The sequence below is a fragment of the Mya arenaria genome, chromosome 2, assembly GCF_026914265.1.
Source record: "Mya arenaria isolate MELC-2E11 chromosome 2, ASM2691426v1".
NCBI classification, from domain to species: domain Eukaryota; kingdom Metazoa; phylum Mollusca; class Bivalvia; order Myida; family Myidae; genus Mya; species Mya arenaria.
The window spans coordinates 48,737,004-48,762,763 of record NC_069123.1 but is presented as its reverse complement, the minus strand read 5'-3'; the positions used below and the strand labels follow the sequence as shown (position 1 = coordinate 48,762,763).

Here is a 25,760-nt window from a genome sequence, read left to right as displayed (position 1 = left end):
GGTCTATTTTTTGTCAGCAGTCTTATATCACTGGTTTCCATGAATTTTCGCAAAAACTGGCACGTTCCAAGACAAAAATAAAAAAATAAAAAATTGTCAAAACGTTCCATCTGTGAGAGTGCAGCTTTAAATATTGCTTCTCATTCCATCTGCACATCTTTTATTATATGATAAATATGTGATAAATATAATTTAAATCAGCTTAGTAAAAAAAATCGTACATTAAAGGAGACGGTCAAATCTGAAAACTGTATGTACACAGAGTAAAACTGTATATCGGACTGATTGATTTTCAAAATCAATATCTTTACAACCGAACATTTCGTTGGAACACAGTCGTAGATATCTTCCTATATGTTTTTCTCTCTTTGGATTTATAAATAGTTTCAAGGTATTGTTTTGTTTACTATCATATTGTTAACATTAGTGTTTACAAATACATTTGTACATACATTGTTGATATTAGGTAATGAATAATTAACACATTTACTACCATGTACATGTAATAGTATTTATGAATTATAAACAAGTACCCTACGAGTATTATATCCAGGTCTTCATAACATTTTCAAATGCTTACATCAAAGCCGAGTTCAAATATTATGATTATAAAAATGCGTAGGTGTCTTACGTTTAGCATTCCCACAGACCTGGTTGGGATACAGATTGTTACATCAGTAATAAGCTACTGTGTATTTGCTTTGAGCTGAATCAGCTGATGATAAATTACCAGAAAAAAATCATATGAACTATGTGTCATTAGGGATACAAGTATCAAAGATTCGTTTTTGATGTGTTAAGGTTACTCCGAAGTAAATCATTTTCCCAAACAACTAGATGGTTATAGTTAGCAGAGATTTCTAACCCTCTGTGTTGCTGCAGGTACTTCGATGAAAACAAATAATGAATTCTGTGAAATGATGTATGAGGTCATGAAAAAGAATTCATTTAGTTTGGTTAATATTATTAACATGATGGGTACTTTCACGTCGAACTGTCTATAGCTCTCAACCAGAGTGGCCTGCCCGGTCTGACGATGCCTGGAAAACTACACGTACGGTACGGGCCCTACCAAAGATGAAACGGGGTTTACCACTCGGACGGACCCATTGCCCCACTTGTTCGTAAGTAACATACATGTACATTAAAGGGTTTTGGTTGATGGTTATGTTCTAATTAGTGGCAATACCGCAATATGGATCATGCTGTCGTTTTTCGATTTACAAACTACATTGTTTACTGATGTCTTGCATTTTACGCAACTTATCAAAAGCCTGTTACAAATGGCATCATTTTCAACATTGATTAAAGTGTTCAGCACTTAGTCTAAAATCAGTCTCAAAACATGTTCGCGATACAAGCTAAAAATGCTAACCATGTTTGATAACCTAGATTCGCTATCGGGAGCGGGGTTCGTGGTAGTTCCGGTCCGAGTAGGGCGGCGGGATGCGTGCGAGATCTACGCCGGAAATCAGCGTGTCTGGGCCTGCAACATTACTCAGCTCCTTAATGGTAAGATGTGATTTTGTCTTGATTCGCCAGTTACGTTTAAAGCCATGTCTTGTGAGGCTGAAGATTACACGGGCTAACAACAGCAACAACAACAACAACAGCAACAACAAAAAACAAAACGAAAACAATCTTCAAAAACAACAATTAAAACAAAATCAGAGGAAAGCACTTATGCATTTTAATCTGAAATATTTTCAGTTGTAATTATTATAGTTAACCATCTATGTCAACTCGATCAATATATAATATGCTTTGAAATGCACGTGATCATTATATTTTTCAGCGGCTGTAAGCAAGTCCGCACTCATAGAGGACGCCGTGGCCGCCTGTATAAATCGCGCTAAGACTGGCGGCAAACAGTAGCATCATGCAGCACCGGCACACCATACATACATGTTTCCTTCTTCTTTGATTGTTTTGGAATTAAGATGCTTTAAAATGTGACAGTAAAGATTTTTATTTTGCATTTGGTACTTTAACTGAGGGAATTATGAAAAAATAATATTATTTATTTCACAGCACACACCTTGAGATATTCGTAGTTCTATTTAAGTTTTTTTATTAAAAAGAAAACAATTGACCTTCGGCATCGATCTGAAATTAATTAAATCTAAACAATCCTGACAGTTTTAAGAGGAATTCGTACATTTATTGTAAAATACCTTAGTCATGTAACGATAAGATAAGTCTATGAAGCATCGGTCTGAAAATAAAAAAGACAGATGTGGATCTCTGTTGTCTTATCAAATATCGACTATTTTTGTAAATATACATCATAAGAGATGTTTAAGCATTTTCTTCTTGAAACATCGCATGCACATTTTGTTCAATAAAATATACAACATTTATTTCTTGTAATATGCTCCACAATGTGTGTCGGAGCCCGTCTTAGTAAATAAAAAAAACAGTACCGAATCTGGCGTTCTTTTGGAGAGAACGTGTCTCTGGTTGGATTCCACGGTCGCCGGGGGGGGGGGGGGCAGTGATACCATATTAAAAATGACCATCATGTACCTTGCCGAATACATTTCAAACATATCTTAATTCTGAATTCTATGTACCAAATAATTAGCAGGTATGATAGGAAACTGCAAAACCAAGCCGTGTCCATTTTGATATGGTTGAATGTGCACTGACCTTTGGCGTTTACAAATATAAACGCGAGTTTGAATACCGCGTTCCACAGGGCAGAGATAGGACACGCCTTTGACCATTCGATAATAATAAATAAAAACAAAGTAATAAGCATCAAACCTCATGCAGCAAAGGAGAAAACAGAATACCTGTGAACAGTTGCAGTCTCCCAGTGCCGTCGTGTTTTGATTTATAAATGAAAGATCGATTTGAGGCATTTTTGTTTATTTTGTTGGGTTAAATTTCAGTATGATTTGCCGCTGTCAGTACAAAACGTACCATGGTACAATAGATTTCCAATAGAGTGTCTAAGATCACTGTTGATGTGGGTCAGTTTTCAGTACGGTCCTGATATTATTTTTAAATAGTCTCATTGCATGTCTCTCAGTTTATTATTCTTGCGTATGTGGAAGAAGACACATGTGATACCGATAAAGTATTGAACCAGTACTGTGGAACTTATAGGAAAGGTGATATAGGTGGTTTATTATTTATATATTTTTATTCATTATTATTTAATATTGTTTTGGCTTAATAATTAGTTATAATAAATATCATTAATATCAACGTATTTCCATGCTGCAGCTCCTTATGTACAATACTTTGGTTGAAGCTAGCTGTGGCAGGAATAATGATATATGGTCAGCGAATTCATGTGTATTTGTGCATATAATTATATTAATATTTATGGTTGCATACTGCTGCCGTAAGATAACCCGATAACATTCGCGAAATGTTTCGTGTTAACCATTTAACTTTCACGATAATTATCGACTTATCTAGTTTGTATTATAATTATATTTGTGAAACTTTTTCGGTGAGATAAATACAAACGACTAAAATCTGTATTAAAAGTGCCCAGTACTGCCACCTGTATACCTTTTCAAGTTGTACAACACTAACAGGTTATCTTATGGTTGTATATCACTGCTGTAAAATAACCTGATAACGTTAGCAAATTTCGCGATAATTATCTAGATATATCTGTACTGAATCTTAACAAGTTATTATGTCACTTTCTAAGTGGAACTCGCAAACCACAACTAAATAACCTGTTAGTGTTGTACAGCATGAAAAGGTAATAGGTGGCAGTTCTGTGAAATTTGAAGCTTGTTTTTTTCAAATTATGAAATTTATATTGCTGAAAACGTTGCGCGAATATTAACTAGATAATGATCGCGAAAATTAAATGGTTACCACGCAGTAATCCGAGAATGTTATCAGGTTTTCTTATGGCAGTGATGTGCCACCATAGATGTAAAATATAAACTACATTATATTAGTCTGTTGATAATACTTCAGCCTATTTCCGCGATGGTAAAGGTCCAGGTGCGTTTCGGGCCGTACGAGATAGGATGAATAAAGCTTTTGTACTCGGAGACGTCGCTCCAACCGCTCATCCGTAAGTAGTTCTCTTGCCGCGTTATTACGAAATATTTCCAGCGATTCCTATATCAAAATTGCGATGGTAAATTTGCTGAGCTGTTGCCTGTGTATTATGTGACGTGAACGTATGGACATGTTGCTCGTTCCAACACTTGGTTGTGTCGTTTTAGGTGCGCTGGCTGACGCTGGTTACGTAGTGTCGACAGTCAAGGTGGGCAGGAGGGACGCTTGCGACATTTTCGCCGGAAGGGAGCGCCTCTGGTCCGGTAGCTTTGATCGTTTCATGGATGGTACGAGTTGTAGTTAATTCATCCAAGCTTTCTATGCGAAAACTTCCCGGATCCCCTTGTATTACTAGTAAACTGCATTTATTGTAAACGGAAGATACACCTTTCAACTATGTTAAAGTATCTTTATTATCCGTTTAAAAGGTTTTTAAATGTTTACTGAATGCCATGATACAGAGCCACAACAAAACTATTAAATAGTTTCATAAAAGTCAGGGACACCGTGTACCCTTAAACATCGTGTTTACAACGACAAAATGCGACGATGATTGTATATTTCAGCGGCCGATAAGAAGGCGGCGATCAACGAGGCGCTGGCTGCCTGCTCAAGGAAACTTCCTGCCAACAAGTAAAATGATCTCCGATGTCCAAGAGACCGCTCTCATCAGGTCTCCACTCAATGCTCGGCTTTACAAACACCCTCAGAACCACCATCACAAAATCGATCATTAAACAAAAATAGACAAAAGGACAAAACTGGATGAGATATGGTCACTGTTTCGCGAGTGATTCGTGTCACTGCTAGAATGTGTACACGTACTGAGTTCATTGCGAATATTTTGGACGTGTTTTTGTTAGATTTGGTCGAAATGACAACATTGCTTCCAACGACGACGACACCGAGGTCTGACATGACAAAACCTCGACTTTTTGAAAAACAGACGAGTTAAGAAATAACATGATGACTTCAAATTAGAAACAACTTTGGGAATTAATCTGTTTCATGTGACGTTAAAGCTTGGCGTTGAGTGGAAGACTTCCACCCATTTAGCATTATACAGAACTATGACGTGATTGTTTAAAATGTGAAAGAACAGTCATTGATGATTGCTGTATACTAGCAAGAGGGGTTTATCAAATGAATTTAACCTGTGTGTGTGTGTGTGTGCGTGTGCGTGCGTGTGTGCGCGCGTGTGTGGGTGTGTGTGTGTGTTTTGTATCTTATAATTTACATCAGAAATGTTTACATTCATGTTGCACATTCAATGCAACCACTTTTAATTATTGTTACAATTAATTTCTTGAATGAAGATGCTGACAACAATAACAACTAAATTGCTTTCTTGAAAAAGCCGTTGTCTTCCCCATTGTGTGGTCGTAGATGAGTAATAATCAATGATAGACCTGAAATTTGTACTTTTTGACTGGAAACGAACCAACAAAGGGGTCATCTATTGGTCATGACCAACCTGCATACCATGTAGGGCGTTCCTGGTCCAAGTATGAGGTTTTTGGGTTCAGGCAGTCTTTGATTATTTAGCGGAAATGAAGCGTGAAGCACGGACTGGTGACAAACAAATCGTTTTTCACCTGAAGGTTACTGTGACCTTGACCTACTGACCTCAAAATCAATAGAAATCATAAACTAATCATGACTAACTAGTTTCTCATTTCTAGGTCACCACGACCTTAACCTTAGACCTACTGGCCTCAAAATCAATAAGGGTCATCTACAAGACATGGCATACCAAGTTTGAAGTTCCTCGATACAAGCGTTCTTTAGTTAATGTGCGGAACCGTTATTTCATCTCAAGGTCACCGCGACCTTGACGTTTAATCTGTTGATCCCAAAATCAAGGGTCATCAACTAGTCAAAACCAACTTCCATATAAAGTATAAAGTTCCTGTGTACAAGGTTCTTTAATTATTGGGCGGTACTGTTTTTCACCTAAAGGTCACCGCGGCCTACACCTTTGACCTACTGACCCCCAAGATAAAAAGGGTCATCTACTTGTCATGACTGACTGGCATACCAAATATGAAGTTCATATGCAAGTGTTCTGTAGTTATTAGATACAAGACACAAGAATCTTTATTAAAAGTCGGGTATGTGTTAACAAGAAACATTAGCTTACTGATCAATTTCCCGACCAATTGAGCGGATACCATTTTTTTTTTCAGCTCAAGATCACCGCCAATATATCGTTTTTCACCTGAAGGTCTCCGTGACCTTGTCCTTTGACCTACTGATCTCAAAATCAATAGTCATCAACTGATCATGACCAACTGGCATACCAAGTATGAAATTCCTGAATCCAAAGGATCCTCATATATTGAGCGATATACCTTTTTTTTTCGCATCAACGTTTATCGCGACCTTGACCTTTGATCTATTGATCTCAAAATCATGAGAGGAGTCATCTAATGGTCATGACCAGCCTGCAAACCAAGTATGAAGTTACTGGGTCCAATGTTCTATAGTTATTGAGCGAAAACAGAATGTGACGTACGGACAGACGAACAGGGCAAGAACAATTTGTCTACGCGAACAGTGGGTCTTCCACAGAAGTGGGACTAACAACCTTATTCAAATGGACGAAGAAAAACTCGGCAATTATTTCAAAATGATTGTGTTCAAACAGAAGATGAATGAAAGGGCAATATAATGATATATGTGGAAGTACACATGTAAAGCATCAATCAAAATGCAAGTCAAGACCCTAGTTGCTGTTTCATCGCTTCTTCTTCTTTGAAAATTAAGCTAGACTGCTTACACTATCGCCAACTTGTAAACTATCTTAACTAAGATGTTAGATGTTTTGTGAAAAGTAATCAGTTTAATGAAATAGGCCCAGATCCATATCTAACCCAGTGTTTACACCAAGATCCATGCCTTACCCAGTGTTTACACCGACATCCATACTTAACCCAGTGTTTATGCCCAGATCCATGCATAACCCAGTGTTTACACCCAGATCAATGCCTAACCCATTGCTTACACCCAGATCCATACCTGACCCATTGTTTACACCCAGATCCATACCTAACCCAGTGTTTACACCCAGATCCATACCTAACCCATTGTTTACACCCAGATCCATACCTAACCCATTGTTTACACCCAGATCCATACATAACCCAGTGTTTACACCCAGATCCATACCTAACCCAGTGTTTACACCCAGATCAAAACCTAACCCAGTGTTTACACCCAGATCCATACCTAACCCATTGTCTACACCCAGATCCATACCTTACCCAGTGTTAACACTCAGATCCATACCTAACCCATTGTTTACACCCAGATCAATACCTAACCCAGTGTTTACACCCAGATCCATACCTAACCCATTGTTTACAACCAGATCCATACCTAACCCAGTGTTTACGCCCAGATCAATGCCTAACCCAGTGTTAACACCCGATCCATACCTTATCCAGTGTTAACACCCAGATCCATACCTAACCCAGGGTTTAAACCAAGATGCATATCTGACCAAGTTTTGACACCCAGATCCACACCTATCCCAGTGTTTAAAACGAGATCCATACCTAACCCAGTGTTTACACCCAGATGCATATCAAATCTGACTAAGTGTTTACACCAAGATCCATACCTATCCCAGTGTTTACAACGAGATCCATACCTAACCCAGTGTTAACACCCAGATGCATACGTCACCCAGTGTTTGCACCCAGATCCATACCTATCCAAGTGTTTACAACGAGATCCATACCTAACCCAGTGTTTACACCAAGATGCATACCTAACCCAGTGTTTACACTCAGATGCATACCTAACCCAGTGTTTGCACCCAGATCCATATCTAACGCAGTGTTTACACCCAGATGCATAGCTGACCCAGTGTTTACACCAAGATCCACAACTAACCGAGTGTTAACACCTAGATCAATATCAAACCCAGTGTTTACACCCAGATGCAACCTAGCCCAGTGTTTAAACCCAGATCCATATATAACCTAGTGTTTATACTCAGATCCATATATAACCCAGTGTTTACACCCAGATGCATATCTGACCCAGTGTTTACACCCATATGCATATCTAAACCAGTGTAAACACCAAGATCCATATCCAATCTTGTGTTTACACCCAGATCCATACCTAACCCAGTGTTTACCCCCAGATGCATACCTCGCCCAGTGTTTACTCCCGGATCCATATATAAACAAGTGTTTACACCCAGATCCATATCAAACCCAGTGTTTACACCCAGATGCATACCTTACTCAGTGTTTACACCCAGATCCATATCAAACCCAGTGTTAACATCCAGATGCATACCTTACTCAGTGTTTACACCAAGATCCATATCAAACGCAGTGTTAACATCCAGATGCATACCTTACTCAGTGTTTACACCCAGATCCATATCAAACCCAGTGTTTACACACAGATGCATATATAACCAAGTGTTTACACCCAGATGCATACCTTACCCAGTGTTTGCACCCAGATCCATACCTAACCCAGTGTTTACACCCAAATCCATATCTAACCCAGTGTTTACACCCAGATCCATATATAACCCAGAGTTTACACCCAGATGCATACCTTACCCAGTGTTTGCACCCAAATCCATACCTAACCCATTGTTTACACCCAGATCCATATCTAACCCAGTGTTTACACACTGATCCATTCCTAACCCAGTTTTACAACCAGTTGCATGTCAGACCCAGTGTTTACACCCAGATCATGTTTAACCCAGTGGGAATATTTGTACAGTCTCCAAACAAGTGCATTATAAAATAGAACATACAACATTTATTCTAAAATGATTTATTTTTATTCTTTACAGAAAATTCATTGAGGTGATCGTTTGTACATGCATAATATTTGCTAAAATAACATGTCGAGTCATAAAGAGTAACCAAACTCATTTTCTATAATTTATGTGTTATGTATAATTTATATACAGTTTGGAACTATGTACAGTGCACACAATATTTCATTTACATGCACATAACAACGTAATGATGACATGGACATATTCGTTTCCATTATAGGTCATAGGTAGACAGGATACTCTGGGTACTAATTCAAGCAATCTATAACCTTTCACATAATGACACAATTGAAGTAAATACTCTCTCGATTTAATCAAATGAAATTGTTAATACAGTACATAATTAACAGATCAACTTACTAGCGCAGCAGTCCATCAGTCTAAATTCATTCTTATAACTAACATCACAAATGAGATAGAAGCAGGCATGCAGTTTTGCTGATATCTATAAATATGCAGAAATTTAAATACATGTACACAGTTATTAAAAGATAATTTTTTAAGAAAGTATATAGAGCCAGAGGGTATATAAGCGCACAATGGTGTGGGGTTGTATTCACTTGTCTACTATTCACTAATGTTTCTTTAAGCATGAACTCTTCCACAACATGCTCAAGTTTGCATTTAACATTTCAAGTACCTAAACAAAAACATGTAGTAAACCATCATAAAAGAAAGAATTCTGGACTTAGGCAATTGGCATTTCAATAAAGTATTTCTTTAAAATAAGACTGCATGACATTCGATACCAAGTGTTATGAGATAAATTATTCGGTCTTAGGTCAAAGAAAACGAGCAAAACTCTTCAACACTAAATAACCATGGCCACGTTTAAGAAAACAGATAGTGTCAACATTTGGTGTAAATGCAATTCTTGTAAATAACTAGGTTTAATATGTAAAAATGTTGTTTTTATATTGCTCGATGCATTCAAATGTCATTCTGAATTATTACACTTAAAACACTAAAAAACAAATTAAAATCAATGAAAATTGTCATTCATTCACTGGGTATTTCATTTATTTAATAGAACTGGACTGTCAATAAAACTCAAAAATGTTTTCCCATATAGAAACAGCAAAACCTTATTAGTTGCTGGCGAAATAATTGTTCAAGTTATGTAAAACTACGTGTACGTTATTTACAATTTATTCATTCATTGACTGCAGCAAACTTTGACCAAATTCGCTTTTGTGAACATTTCTTTTGATGGAGTCAAGAAACACATTTATGAAGTGCATTTAAATCCCAAGACCAGCTTTGTACAAATAAAAATATAACAAGTTTAAAACTAAAATCTTATATGATCTAGCGAGCCCTTCAAATGGCAAAGTGATACTGGAATATTATTGAATATGATAAATGCTATGTATGTGAAATAAATATTATACATACACATATTGCAATCCAAAGCTTTTGAAGCAGCAATTGGATTCATTTTAATTAAGCAAACTATAAATGATCTACCATCACAGACAAACAGAAAGCTGAGGTCCGTGTCTTCCGGACAAACAAGACCAAACAAACTCTACATGCATATTAAAAGGCTGAGTGAGTTAAGACCATGGTCAGCATCAGACATATATAGCTTAGTGGCAAGGTTCTTCTTCCTACAGAGTGAATATCTTGTATTAAGCTACATGTTATACCTATAAGCTTCTGCATACTTGCAAGTGCCCTAATTCCTGTAATATCTGAGAAAATGGCCATTGAACGTATATAACAAAATGCTTTCCAGACAGCAATATACAGTTTTTACATCATGTATGATATAGAGACGGGTTAACATTTTTTGCAAGCCATATATAACGCAGTTTTAAGCCGAAACGTTCTACAGAACCTGTAACCTTGACCAAGTCATATAAACATACTACTGTTCGGTTTAAGGCATATAACAAAAATGTGTACTAAATTGATACTACAAACAATCATCCCTAAGGGCTATTCAAGTAAAACATGTAACCCCCAGGGGAAGGCAATTATTTGAATAGTATATAGGTGGGTCTCTTTTTTCACTAATTTGGACCCCATAAGGGTAAATTTGCTTCTGTAGGGGGGTGGCATAATTTAAAAGTGCCTAACCCCCTGCGGTTATATGTTTAAATGGAATAGCCCTAAATAACAAACACTCGACAGATACCGACAACAGTATGTCCTTAAATTGAAAGACTCTAACCCATCTTAACAAACACACAGTAAATTTTATAATGTAAAATGCAAGATGCTTTACACCGGCAACTTTTATGAATAAAACTGACTCTGTTTATCCCCTTGGCTAATAGCAAATCCTTTTACACAAATTAATTACATTAACTGTTGTTCCAAAACAGGATCATAGTTCAACTATCAATAAAGTAAAGGGAGGTTGAGGATTGTGTTGTCAGCAGGAGTGTTGATATTGTGGCAGGTGTTTTAATAACACTACCAATGGTTTCTGCTGACAGTTGTTCCATACACAGCCAGCCTTGTCAATGTTGAGCATGCAGTTACCAGCACGTGTGTATGATAATATGCAACCTAAGATTGTGTATCAGATGCAGGTCACACTGTCTGAACACAGACACACTTATAGCACTCGATAAAAAACCCGATCACTCTCCCCGTAGCCTATCAGTTCTACACGGGCAGGTGTACCCCAGCTATCACTGGGCCACTTGATCACTGCTAGGCGTTTCTTTGGCAAGTATTTCACTAACATATGCAGCCATGTCCACTTCCTCACTTTCTGCTTTTACTAAAAACGGGTGTTTTAACAGTTCATTGTAGTTTGCTCGCTCTGCTACAGACTTTTTCAAACTGAAATATTAAATAGAAAATGAACTCTGATAAGTCAATATGAACTTTCCATCAATTTTGTTTCATCATTATGTCAAGTAAGAATGTTATAACCATCAATTTAATTCACTCTGTAAATATCACAGCTATCAGAGGTAGAAAATAGGTATGATGATGAGATCCGTAAAAAAAGAGTTTTTTTTATTTATAACGAACAACTTTATGCAAAATATAAAAGATATAAACAATTTCCCTACAATGCCTCACAGAAATACATAATGTTTGCCAGTCCCAGACATTATAATCCCCATAAAGCTGTATTATGTACACAACACAAACAATATTTCACTGACCAGCGTGCTATGAAGTCGTCAAACTCTGGGGTGAACTTGCCCGGTGGTAGGGTAGGAGGTGGGTCCTTAACCACCTGTTTCAACTGCTCAAACGGGGTCGGAGATGCGGCATACGGGAACTTTCCCGAGGCCAACTCGATCTGAAAAGAGACAAATATTGTAGTCCAACAATACAACAGTCTTAATATGAACCTCCAGATGGTGTAACAAAAGGGAAACAACTCTAAATAGCCCTCCCATAATAAATTTAGAAACTAAAGTCTACTTTGTTTGGAATAAAGGAAACATATTTTCTTTCACACATGTCTTTAAAGTAAAATACCTAACATTATATCCTGTAATAAGACTCAGTGCATTTTTTGTTTCAAAACATCTTGAGATGAATTTCTGCCCATCTGAAGCAATCTGATTAAGTGTTACTTAAATGATAATACATTTATTATAACTACACTACAGTGAGTACAGAACTGTACACAGAATCAGGAAACATTGTGATAGGACACCTACCATAGTGATCCCAAAACTCCACACATCGGACTTGATGTCGTAACCCTGTTGACCATTTTGGGGATCTATCCTCTCCGGCTGCAATTAAAATACACATGATTAACATATTATTACAGACTTACGAGGGGTGACCTAAAATAACGAACACTTTCTCAAATCTGCACAAATAAAGTTAGCACTAACAGATATATTGCATATCAATGCCTTATGTTTACACTTTAGAATATATGAGCAAATTTCATCACCCATTTAAAAGTGACAGATAATTGAAAACAGTCATTGTACACGGCCCAGTACAAAGTGGTTTTAAAATCAAGAGGTTGATGTAGACATTCAGCATATTTCTGCTTTGTTTGATGAGCAATTAAATGTGAACTTGAATAATTTTTTAATACTTTCTTTTATCATATTAAATATCATTTCTTAAGCTCTTAGTTTAAAGATCATCATTTTTGTTTAGATTCCCTTTACCATTTTAGTCACTTGGCATTGACGTGAAACTGAGAAGTGAAACAGTAAGCAGTTATAATATTGACTATTTTATTATTTAGTGTATAAATCCCTTACATTCAATCAACAGAATCATCTTCTTATAAAATCATTTTATAAGAAATCTTCATGTATTTTGTATATTTGTCTCCAAAACATTATAAATACAATGTAATAAATAAAATAGTGATTCCATATGTCATTCTCGAATACCAATGATGAAAAGACTAGCATCAAAAGGTCATTATGTCTCTAAAATAATCATTATTAGTCAGATTGTCCACATGATTACACTTTGTACCAGTAAGTGAGAAGATAAATGTGTTCTTTAGAGTATAATAAATTTCCAGCATTTTCAAGTTAAAATAGAGTTTTAAATAAAAGTATATTTACAAGCAGAATAACATACAATTAATCTGCGCCGAGTAGGCATGTTACCATGGTGATCAAAATGTTTTTCTCTCATTCTATGTTAACATTTTATCCTCAAACTCAGTCTTTATAATTTCCAATTTACAATGATGTATATTACAACACCCAAGTTGTTAAAGAGCTGTTTTTGTTGGAAAATTCAACATTGTTTATGATCATCCCTAATCTCTAATAGTCTAGTACTTGAGCTATCACTTTCATCTGAATGGGTTTAAATGGTTCGGATTTTAAAACAATTAAATCAACATCAAGTGGCAATATCGACAATTTTTCCATTTCATGTCAAGTGACACATACTGTTAAACTATCTTGATGCACTCAGCAATATTCAAGTAACTGCTAACAGATCATGACAACACAGTGAAGACCTGTGGTCCCTTTCAATGTTCAAATATTATTCATGAATAAATTGGCTGATTAAAAACCTGACTTACCGCCATATACGGCTTACATCCGGCTTCGATGGTTTTTGCTACAGAGTCCACTAAATAGCCACTAATACCAAAGTCACATATTTTCACTTGTCCTTTCCTATTAATGAGAATGTTTGAGGGTTTTACATCTCTATGGATCACTTTCAGCTCTGTGTGCAGGTAATCCAAAGCTTTTATTACCTGGAAGGATAGATAAAAGATGAAAGGTAAATATGGATACATGAACTGCAGTACACTTAAAAAGACCTAAGGCTGTACATGGCAGGGCTTTTTCTATAGTACCCACGGGTCCGACTATCGGACCCATTCCCAAAGCTAAATATAAGATATTTTTCCCAATCTTCAGAAAAAAATCCCAATCCCCAAAAAAATATATTTTTTTTTTAATTTTTTTTTTAGAAATTCTTTTTACCTGTAATGGTTCTTTTTCAACATCCTAATAAATTATGTGATGTGAAGTTTTTTTAGTAATTGAACTCAGAAATCATTGTTTTCATCACATTCAGAGATATGAAATATTATCTGTCATGATTTATTGCAACAGATATTTACACCCCAAGGATTGATATTTCAGCCATTGTGGGTCTTTTAAAGAGAAAATAAACTAATATCCTAATCATTTCCTAATTCACAGGAGACTAGACAGCTTTTTCTTTTCACTGTAAAATTTCCCAATTTCCTTATTTTCACGACGCAAAATTTCCCAAAATGTCTAGGGTCTTTTTCCCAAAATGGGCAGAAAAAGCCCTGCATGGTTTTAGTGCCAAAAAAATCAACAAAAATACAATTCTCAACCTTTACCAGTAACCAGTAAAATGAATAAAAAAAACGTGAATAAAGTAACCATGTTTGCAACACAATCCAAGAGTCTAGTCATTATTAAGTCTAGATCGGAAACAGCCCTTTATATGGTCTAAAAAGACAACACAAAACTTGTGCAGAAGTGTCTCATTTTAAACATAAAACAAACATGAGTAATACTGGCCATCATTTCTGAGAGACCCAATATTGGACCTCATGTAGGTGCAACCAAATATCATGCTCCATTTCTTCACATTGCAATACTGGGTCTCATTTCTGCACAACACAATTTTTAAGCTCTTTCAAATGGAATAAAACAATGTCACAATATCTTACAGCATATGAGACTTTTGCAAGAATCTGCTCAGGGATGGTGTGTCCATGCTTGAAAACTGTTTGGTAGAACTTGTCGAGGGACGCGTCCATCACCTCCATACAGATCATGACATCGCCCTGGAAACATAGACATAACAGTGATGAGTATGAACACTCATTTATACACTTCCCATTTTAAAAAACGCCAGAAGTGAGACTTATTAAAACTAATCATGGTCAATTCTCAATTCTGTAATTTACTCAGTGTTTATGCATTTCACCACTCTCCATTCAGTATAAATGTTATGCATTTCTGTAGCTCAAATGCTTATTTTTATTGTTCAATACATTCTGCAATAAATACTGGTTAAACCAAAAACGTCTGGTCCAGTTTATACTAAAGAATAGCTTGCTCTTCAAACTGAACAATGGCATGAGTAATAGCATACTTGTATAAGTCTCTTTTAAAACAGTCAAAAGCACAGCATTAGGATGCCAAGCCTTCATTCTCCCAGTCAATCAACGGACACAATTTTACAAAAATTTAAATGAAAATTATTGCATTATAATGTGCAACATTTTGAGCATATTGTCATAATAAATTTGTGTTGTTCTAAGGATTTTTTTAACAGTTGTATCAGCAAAATTAAGTTTATGCAATGCTGCAGGTCAAGGCTATGACAAAGACCAGTTAATAAAAACTACAAAATTTGCAAAACAATGTTATGAACTTTGACATTTTGTAACATCAAGAGAACAGCATACCATTGTGCTTATGGTACAAAGTGCTCACTGTTTTCCTATTTCTAGTACCCACCTCCCTGAAGAGTGCCCCATAGAAGGTGACAGTGTATCGACAGGAGCCGCTCCTCATCGATATGTCTAGATCCATCAACAGACGCTTCTGCTCCATAGAGTTCACCGTTGCAGTGATTCGCTGTAAGGGTATCAAGCATACATGAGCTTCATGTGGACACTGATACATGTCATTTTAAAACACAAAAGGGTTCTAATTAAAGTATCCTTTAAAGGAAATTATTCTGGAAAAAATGGTGTCAAAAAAGTTTTTCAAGAAATGTGTTCTTGTTTTCATGACCATATTAAAGCTATACTTCAACACGGAATATATATTGCATCCATGTGCAACTAGGATAGCAAGTACATTACAGAATACATCTGAACTTATGCTGCATCAAATATAAGGAAACTTGATACCATCTAGTTTGGAAGTAGCAATAAAAGTGTTTATGTAACATGAAGGAAAACTGTTGGAGCATTAAAATATTTTGTAATCTGATTAAAAAGCATTTATATAGATACCTTGCAATATTATCTCTTAAAGGTTACTATTTTAGTAGCTCAAGCAACTTCTTTGACGGTCAAATAACACTTCAAGAAATTTCAAATCTTGAGCACTAGCATTTTTTATAACTTGTCAGACTTGCTTAGTGCATGTACCTTGACAGCCATGACTGTGTCTGTGAGCCTGTGTCGAACCTTCTCAACAACGCCGTACGCCCCGCGCCCCAGGGTACACATGTACTCCAGGTCATTGGCCTCCACCTCAAACGTCTTATCCTCTATCTTAATGGTTGCCTTAGAGTCTAGGTCCCGGGGAGGCCTGTAACACAGCAGAACAAGTCTACATTACATGTCAGTTCAGATGCATTTAATCCCTGCAGGTGTTTACTTATGCTATATTACTTTTAAAATTTGGACTTTTAAGATGGAATGTTTTCATTGAACAAGCATAATGGTCCATTAAACTAAATGAGGTAATTTTCAACAATAAATATGCTATAATTTTCACCTGCCTGAAGAATAATACTTCCATTTAAGCTCAGTGAAAACCAAACTCTGAAGCATTCATCAGAAATTGTAGAGCACTTCAATACATGCAAAGTTCAAGAACCCTTTATTTAAGACAAAAATTGATATTGTTGTGTACGACACATTTAATCTTAACTATTGATGTATCACATTGCTTACAACAAATGATCTTTTGAAGTTTTTGCGTATTTTTACAATTTCAAAACATACTGGGTTTGTCTACCAAATAAATCCCAGTAAATTAAAAATAGTGTCAGTATATGTATCTGTTCTAATCTGTACTTAACTTTTGCATTCTAAATATATACACCTTAAACTGGGAAAATATATTATAAATGTGCTATTTTTAAACAGGTATACTCAGCTGAGACAGCAACAAAATATTATTTAAATCAGGTCAAAAGATTAATTATCAGCCACATACTAGGCCGTTTTGATTTTTTGTCTTGTTTTAAGGACATAATGTATTTGCTGATTTTGAAAACATCCGGTGTCCAGTCCCTTTAAAATAAACTTGATAACTCCCAATATAATAGTTGATATACTCCATACCCAGCTGGCTTGGGTTCTGGTGCCAGGTTCAGCTTCACCAGCCCTGGGGGCTTTTTCTTCCGCATGCCTGAAATGAGAAGAAGTCATTTTCATATTCAACCACAATAAACTGGAATAGATTCATTCAAAGGAGATCCTAAAAATTTGTTTCTTTCTCTCACAATTTTTGAATGGGGCCAGGGCCTCTAAGATTGAGGAAAATTTTGACATCCAATAAATGTCCTATTAAACGTGCACTAAAATGGACTTAATGCGCTGTGACAGATGCACATGATGCAGGCATAAAGTTGAAGTTTAAAAAACTTTGTTTTATAATAAATTACAATATCTGCATAAAAATTATAATATACTTATATATAACAGCAACATATATATAGTGATTAATGTTGTTATCATAAATTACTCTTTTTGATCATATTCTGCATATTTAAAACAATACACCAATGTGGCATCGTCGCCTAAAAGCCCAATTTTTATTTGACAATGTAATTTTGCAAAGCAAAGATTTGAGTAAGTGACCTAGTATTTTAACCAAGAAGACCCATATTTATACTTATTAGAGATATGGCCATACAAATAACCTGATCAAATTTCATAAAGCTCAACAGAAACTACTCATTTTTTTTGTGACCATAGGTCTAGGCATTGTTGAGTTATAACTCGGACAAGCTTTAAAATTCTTTTACCATTAAAGGTCACTGTGACCTTGACCTTTGATCTGATGAGTCCTAAAATCAATAGGGGTCATCTACTGGTCAGACCCAACCTTCTTGTCAAGTTTGATGACCAGGAATTGTTGAGTTATCACTCGGACAAGCTTTGGTCTACAGACAGAGCGACCTACTGACTGACCGACAGACCGACATGTGCAAAACAATATACCCCTCTTTTTCGGAGTGGGGCATAATAGTTGTCCTGAGATTTGTTTGAGATTTGAACTTTTTTTGGTGCCAATCTGGTGTACAGTCCCTTTAAGACGCTTTCCGTTGATAATGAGTAAAAACGGAAAAGACTTCTCTTGCAACGGAATGAGGCATGCAACAACAGTGCACACTTATCTAGGAACATGGCTTAAACAGAACTTTCAAAGACAGATGCAGGCAGAAACTTAAGGGTTCATAAACAAGCTGTCCTGGGAACATGTCAAGTCAATCTTAGTTTATACTAAGAGTTAAATATGTTTGTTTTGAAAGTCTAGTTCATTTTGTAATGTTAACAAAACGCCTATATAATACAGCATCTTTAAACACTCAGTTTAACTCTTTTTTAATTATTAATTTGCTACCAGATATTGTTTCCATTCATACTAATAAAAGCAAATTGTTCATTCTTGTTACTCAATTAAAATTAAAACAATTGGGTAAATGAAACTTGAAATGCTTATTTATAATGTGAGTAACCCATTATGTTTCAAAAGTGTGGGGAAATACTCAAATACATTTAAAAACTTATCTATAACTTTGTTTGATATTTGATATTTACTACAGCATTGAATTTAATTTGGTGAACATAAACAGCTTGAACCAGAACACATGATTGGACTTTTCACGATGAACTACAAACTGACATGAACCAGAAAAGGGCATTCAGTGAACTAGATTGTGAACCATTTATTACTTGATATTGTGACAGCCTAGGAAAAGCCAATAGCCATGACTGACTAGGTTAAAATCAAGGCTGAAATAACACAACTCCTGTGGTTTCTATGAGCCTACATTTGAGACTGATAGTTCATGTATTTGAAATTATAAAACAGGGCTTCAATTAAGAATGTATTTGAAATTATAAAACAGGGCTTCAATTAAGAATTTGAAACTGGAAGTATGAACTTCCTTACTGTCAATATTGAAAGTTGTTCGCTGAAATGTGGAAGTTTAAGTCTCTCAAACACAGCAATTTGTTCCACTATTTTTCAACAATGTTAAATAAAAAAGCAACTAAAACTTGCCAACTTCACAATTTTATATTATAATACATGTTATTCATGTTACTTTAAGACGGATTGAAAATGTCACCATAATGACAATGACACAAGGTTTTGATATTTGACCTTCCAAGCCTTCATCTTTTGAAGTTTTCAAAAAAAATATGGAAGTTTTTGTACTTCCAAGGCATCAATTTTTTAAGTTTTAGTCCATTTCTAGGGAGTAATATACTTCCAAACTTCCTTTAATGGAAGCCCTGAATAAAACATCCTTCGAAAAATCTATGCTTTCTGCATAATAAATATTGTCTAGATGCTGACCATGGTTATTAATGATTATCAGATCTATATACTAGATATCTTATCTTTAAAACTGCTGTATAAAAAATATTTTTGGTCATTTGATTTCTATTTTTCACTGTTTTGGTCTAAGCTGGCAATATTTTTTAAATAAAAACATATACATAAATGATCATTTATATAATCATAAAAAATCCCCATCCCTCCCGACTGATAAAGCCTCCTATGGTTGTAGCCTTTGATTGGATAACACCAACCAGGCAATCACATTGAACATGATGGACGAGGATCTGCATTACCAAGCAACTAGCTTTATGATGAAGGTAGTTCCTCAAATCAACAGTATGCAAACAAAACAACCAGCTTTATGATGACGGTAGTTCCTCAAATCAACAGTATGCAAACAAGTGATATTCAAATGAATAATAAAAGTAAAAATAACATCATATTTAAAAATTGTTAACACAGTTATTAGTAGTATGTTCAATGTCGATGTGGTACAGGTAATTAAATTATACATAGAACTGACAGAAACCATGAATAAAATACCTGTCTCCTTCATAACTGTAGATGTCTGAATTTTTATCATTTCATTCAATAGTCCAGGATAAATTTTAAACATTTTTATTTGTTAAAAAAATGTACAATTAAAAGTTCGTGCACATTATCATTACTTGAGTGATTAATATTCATTTATTTTAAACCATTTCCAAATTGTCTTATTCACATTTGAATAAGTAAGTAATTCCCCATATCCTGAATAGGTGCAATTTTGGTGAAATAATCAGTTACTCTGTTATACTACATTAGCCGCTCTCATTGAGAAAACTGATGATTCACCAGTCAGATACTCTCTGATTGGCTGACTCAACTGTCTACTCATTTACCATTGGCTGAATCACAGTGCCTTCACAAACATGTTTACATCACAAAAACACTAATTCTAGGAAAAGAACTGCATGTTTGAACACAAAAATGAGCCAAAAAACTATGTGATGAATTATGATAACATGCTTAATAGTAAAAAACAATTCGTACAATAAATAAATCCAGTTTAGGTTCAGGTAAACAAATTAAGATCTGCATAACATGCACACCAGGCTTACCACTTAGCCATTTGGACAATTGTATAATTTCCAGTACTCTTATATATTAGTGAACGTTGAATTTCCAAGTTGGAAGCATTGATCCAGGATTTTGCTTTGCTCCAAATCACAAGTGAATTTCAAGTTGTTGGCCTGTCAATTGACTTCACAAAAAAAAATGTGATGAAAAATCATGCAGAGAAGCGACTCATTACCCCTCAAAGCATTCATACATGATCTACATGTACACGGTTTAACTTCAACCAACCATCTAAATTGCTTCATGAAAATTTAATATGCCAGTAAAAATGCTCCTATGACAATAAAATCTAATTTTAAAGGGTTGAAACTGACTGTCCACAAACAAAATGGCCATCTCTTCTGTTCTAACAACATTAGCTATAATAGGGATGAAAAATATGCCCACAACATGCCACATGGACACAATTAACATGAATGGTCAACTATATCTATTTGAAAAAAAAATCAATGAACATACTTACAAATTGGTGAATTCTAACCTAACTTGGCCTGTATTTTATAGGGGTTAATAATTATGTGTTCCAAAATTTATTGAAATTCATTGAACCTGTCAATGTCCAGACAGTTTTTTTGGTTGCAAATTCTGTGTTGAAAAGGGGACATAACTCTTGTCTTTGCACACTCAAATTGGAGATAAACATGAGAACAAAGAATTAGTTACATCGGATAACCCTTTCAAGAGTTGTAGTCTGGACATCATTTTTTGGCTGATTCCAATTTGAAAAGGGGCCATAACTCAGATTGTCAAACTTGACCTGCATTATTTTTATGGTTATCAAAAATTATTTAATCTGTCGACCTTTTCATTAGCTTTCATACGGACACCATTAAAACCTATATACCAAACAACAAGCTCAATCCAGTAAACTCCCAAACCTTTATTGGAGGGGAATAATAAACTTGCTGTACAAGAGATCACTTACCCAAAATCCAAAGCTAAACATGACGTAGGACAAGCACTCCAATAGTCTTAATTTTATTCCTAATGGCCATGCCCTTAGTTCCAGGGTAGACCATATGAGGCTGCCAAGAATCATAAAGTTGTACATTAAAAACCAGCAACACCCAGCGCTTCCGTTAAAGGAAGTATATTACTCCCTAAAAATGGGTTAAAACCTGATTCTTTTTTAAATTCGAAATAAAGATTGATCAATACACGTGAAAAACGTGTTTGGGACCGAATATTTAGTTCGAAAAATCGATTTATTCGAAATAGTAAAGTTTGGTTTAAACATTAATTTTTACATTGAATAAAGAAGGAAAAAAATTGGGACTGAAAAAAAGTTTGAAATACCGATTAATTCGGTTTATCGGTGTTCGAAATAGCGGTGTTCTTCTGTATTACTTTTATGGTTACAATTTCAATCAGTTAACTGTTTTAAAGTAAAATGAATTATTACAACATAAGTATGTGAATTTGGCAAATTAAAGTTGCAAATTATTTGATTTTTAAAAAACTTGTTGACATTTTTTTGAAAAAGATATTGTTTTTGGGAGACTTAAACTTTTACATTTAATTGTAAAACTTCCCAAATTGATCAACAGGAAGTTCATACTTCCAGTTTCAAATTCATAAATGAACACCTAGCCCTGTGTTTTCCCACAAACATTTAAGGGAAAATGGTCTTGGCTTTTCTGCCTCGTATTTGACAATATGGGAATTATCAAAACTTTCAAAATCAAACAAAAGCATCTCTGAGCAGGTTTTTACATGCAGACAAGGCTATCTACCTTAACATTTTTTTTTTAAAAAGCATATGAGCTAAAATTGAATGTGCACGAATTTCGAGAGATCAAAGGTGCCAGGCTATGGTTTGTATTAAATGGGTCAGTTTTTACCGTATGATCCCATTTTACTCCCAATATTGTGTCTAGGCTGGTTAGAACATACCATATGATCGGAAAAATGATAATCAATAATTGTTGTCTGTGAACCTTCAAATCATGCCCAAAATATTTGAGTTTACTAAAAATATGAAAGAAACTTAGTATTTACAAAATAAGACACATAAAAAATAAATCCTTAACCGAGTTACTGGTACCTTGTTCTGTCATTAACCTACCTCCACATTATAGAGCTAACAGTTGACAAGAAATCGTTGATTAAATTGGCGATTTTCTTCAAGAAAAATTAACAAATTAGGGGTCTTTTTTTAAAGTGGAACGCCTTAACTATGCCTTTATGGTCGGGGAAATACGATAAGAATGGACCCAAATTCATCCCCACCCTTCAAAAAAATATTGAAGGGGGCTTTCAGGGCTCTCACTAGGCTGAAAATTTTGGGAGAAGTGACTTCTCCCTTCAGGCAATTTAGGGAGAAGTGGGGAGACTTTAGGGAGAAGTGATACTTTTTGTAACACCTGATACAAAAACTATGCCATACCACTCACCACTCAAGTTTATATTCACATTAAAATTGATTGCTATAACTATATAAAATGTTCAAAAAATAATGTATCATTTTTGGCTCAGCAATTTAAACTTGTATTTGTCAATGTCACATTGCTTATCTCAAAAAAGCATCTAAAATGAAAAAAAGGACAGCTAAGGATTTGAAATAATCAAAATGACCTTATAAATGAACTGTCAATATAGTAGGGGGACGAATCTTGTTTTGGTACGTTCGGGATTGGGTACGAATGTCACATTCATCTATGCTGTTATTTACTTGTCTCTGACTAAATAATTTTAAATATGCTGACATTTAAGAACCAAATGACATTTAAATCAGTGTCCTTGATGAAAAATTTATCAATACATAATGGGAGGTTGAAAAATTAACTCGGAAAATTGTTCTGACAAAATGGCGACCTCGCCGATTTTTTTTTGACATCGTAACTATGACAGGAGAAAATTACTGTAAGTAAACTCTACATAAAGCAAAAAAAAAATGTGATTACAAATCAATTTTTATCATGAACATTTCACAAAAAAAAAATCAAATATTTGGTGATACGCCATGTTATTGATTTTCTTAGCGCCTACTTGCCGATTGCCCGAGATGGCTATGACTGTCTGCTTCAAAAGCAACAATGTTTAAAAGCCTTCTACTGTTTATTCAATACATATATATTTTTATTTTTTTACTTCATTAATGCTTGACACGATTTTTCATAATTATGTCGCCTTTTCTATCTCATTTTAACGAACTTATATTATTTGATCCGGGTCTTCTCAATGTACATTCTGATTGGTTAACTTTCAATAGCTCCGCCTACTGGCGATGTTTTGGTGACACGGCCCAATTATCGGATTAGGAGATTACCAATTTGTATGAATTGCTTATTTCGATGTTTTGACTAATGGGACATTGGCCAAATACTGACTGATTGACAGATTTACAATGTGCTAAAATTTTCGGCGAAGTCAATGTCGCTTTGATGATACAAATGGGCGAAGTCTGGGAATTTTAGGCGACCACTTCGCCCAAGTCGCCCCCTCGCGAGAGCCCTGGCTTTGTTTTTTGTTTCGTTTGAAATATACTATGGAAAATTCAGTTTTCAGCATTTTGTCGCCATTCAATTCAAATGGCCCTGGACCCATTAAAAAGGGGAGAGGGGGCACTGCCATAAGCACTTCCAGCCAAAATGAGAAAACCATGTGATTAATCTGGGATTTTTTTTCTCCCTGTTTCCCAGTGATTGGACCAAAACTTAAACAGCCTGAAGCCTTTAATCACAATTGTAAATAAATCAAATACAAATTGAGTTTTTTTGTCCATGATGTCCTTATAAAATCATTCTTTTTGGTGAAGTTGTGGCTTTTTGAAAAAAAAGGAAGAAGCCTTTACTATTTTTCCAGCTTTCTTTGATGTGTGAAGTCGATAAACAGGCTATATAGATGTTGTGCTTCATTTGAAATTTGCCTTGGATTATTTTGGCGATGCAAACGCCATAATAATTTGAAGTTTAATGCCACCCACTTGGAACTAATTTGCAATATATCAAGTAAGGAACGTTCAATTTTTGGTAAAACTGTATAATTCTCTTAAAAAGATCAACTCCCATTTAAAGCTATTGTGTCTGACGAAAAAGCATTTTACCACATTATTCAAAACAGATATTTAGCCATATTAAAGCATTTTAATTGAGGAACGAAAGCACTGTGATGATGCAGATTTTTATGGAAAGTACAGGTGAAGGGAAAGCTTTATGAAACTGCATTAAATTTGTAGGCAACACATTCAAATGAATATGAAAGAAACTAAATATAAACTAAAATAAAACATTATACCAACATATATAGAAGTTATGATGTATAATTTTAAACGACAAATCACATAACTGAACTTTTGCTCTTCAAGAGTTCAAAAGGGCAACAGAAATCACAAAGTACAACATTGTGCAGGAAAGTTAATAAAACAGCCAAAACAAGGTCAGTGCATAAAATATGCATCTGTTCCATTGCAATTCGTCCGAACGACAAGAAATTTTACATTCACCTCAACATTTCAGTGTATTGACTACTGTACTAGTGAAAAAAATCTGCAGAACTCAACAAACGGAAGTGAAATATTTCGATGCAAAAGAAGTTCTAATCAGAAGAAACTCCAATCGTGCATTTGCAGAACCGATAAACAGACATTAATGATATCAAAAACATTGCGTTGGAGCCAATTAATTGAAGAAATGATGGCAAAATTCAAGCAAAATGTCGCAACTAACCTTGACCCGACATCTCAGTCTTCCATTCAGTGAAATGTCTAACAGGTGCCCGTTTAATCGGATCTCCTCACTCGGAGTTTATTTTCGGCTTGAGCTCTGTTTTGACGGCGCTTCTAGTAAATTGTTGCTCTGTTGCTTGATTTCAATTCAAACTATTGTTTTTGAAATTAATCAATTCTTTCAAGCTTGTAAATAAATCCAATATTCCCAATTTAAGGCTAGATTGAACTGTCTCTGACAACACGCGGAAAACGTGACAAACAGGGAAAGCCCAAATGACGTCACCAATCAATGACTCATGATGCAGCAAGCCTTCCCGTGCAATGAAATAAAGTTATGCAATTTTGGGCAGTTGGTGCTAACAAGTTGCAGTTACATTCTTACAGTTTGCATTTAAATATAATT

General features: G+C 35.2%; 1 protein-coding gene and 2 long non-coding RNA genes across 4 annotated transcripts; 2 read left to right on the top strand and 1 right to left on the bottom strand.

The window, feature by feature from the left end:
- The first annotated feature begins 296 nt into the window (after nt 1-296).
- LOC128225056 (uncharacterized) lies at nt 297-2,360 on the top strand. Its single transcript, XR_008259597.1, has 4 exons — nt 297-391; nt 1,005-1,124; nt 1,393-1,512; nt 1,796-2,360. It is a non-coding gene; the product is annotated as an uncharacterized LOC128225056 (long non-coding RNA).
- Nucleotides 2,361-2,963: 603 nt separating this feature from the next.
- LOC128221384 (uncharacterized) lies at nt 2,964-5,695 on the top strand. The gene is made up of 4 exons (XR_008258985.1): nt 2,964-3,116; nt 3,949-4,048; nt 4,203-4,322; nt 4,602-5,695. It is a non-coding gene; the product is annotated as an uncharacterized LOC128221384 (long non-coding RNA).
- A 3,133-nt stretch (nt 5,696-8,828) lies between these two features.
- On the bottom strand, nt 8,829-25,622 carry LOC128222252 (dual specificity mitogen-activated protein kinase kinase 6-like). Of its 2 annotated transcripts, none has more exons than XM_052931216.1 (9): nt 25,356-25,622; nt 17,340-17,406; nt 16,416-16,578; nt 15,775-15,894; nt 14,979-15,095; nt 13,842-14,021; nt 12,487-12,564; nt 11,980-12,119; nt 8,829-11,647 (listed from the first exon to the last, which is right to left on the bottom strand). In XM_052931216.1, the coding sequence occupies exons 1-9, from the start codon at nt 25,366-25,368 to the stop codon at nt 11,494-11,496; spliced, it is 1,032 nt and encodes a 343-aa protein (XP_052787176.1). In that variant the 5' UTR covers nt 25,369-25,622; the 3' UTR covers nt 8,829-11,493. The 2 variants fall into 2 exon arrangements, with proteins under 2 accessions (XP_052787176.1, XP_052787170.1); XM_052931210.1 differs by lacking the exon at nt 25,356-25,622 and adding an exon at nt 20,113-20,360.
- Nucleotides 25,623-25,760: the final 138 nt, after the last annotated feature.

Excerpts from the sequence above, each read along its gene's own strand:
- LOC128222252 (XM_052931210.1), bottom strand. The coding sequence starts at position 20,185 with ATGTTTAAAATTTATCCTGGACTATTGAATGAAATGATAAAAATTCAG. Across the intron at positions 15,096-15,774 it reads ATGGGGCACTCTTCAGGGAG|GGCGATGTCATGATCTGTAT; the intron begins GTGGGTACTAGA and ends CTATGTTTCCAG. Across the intron at positions 12,565-13,841 it reads GATGTAAGCCGTATATGGCG|CCGGAGAGGATAGATCCCCA; the intron begins GTAAGTCAGGTT and ends TTTTAATTGCAG.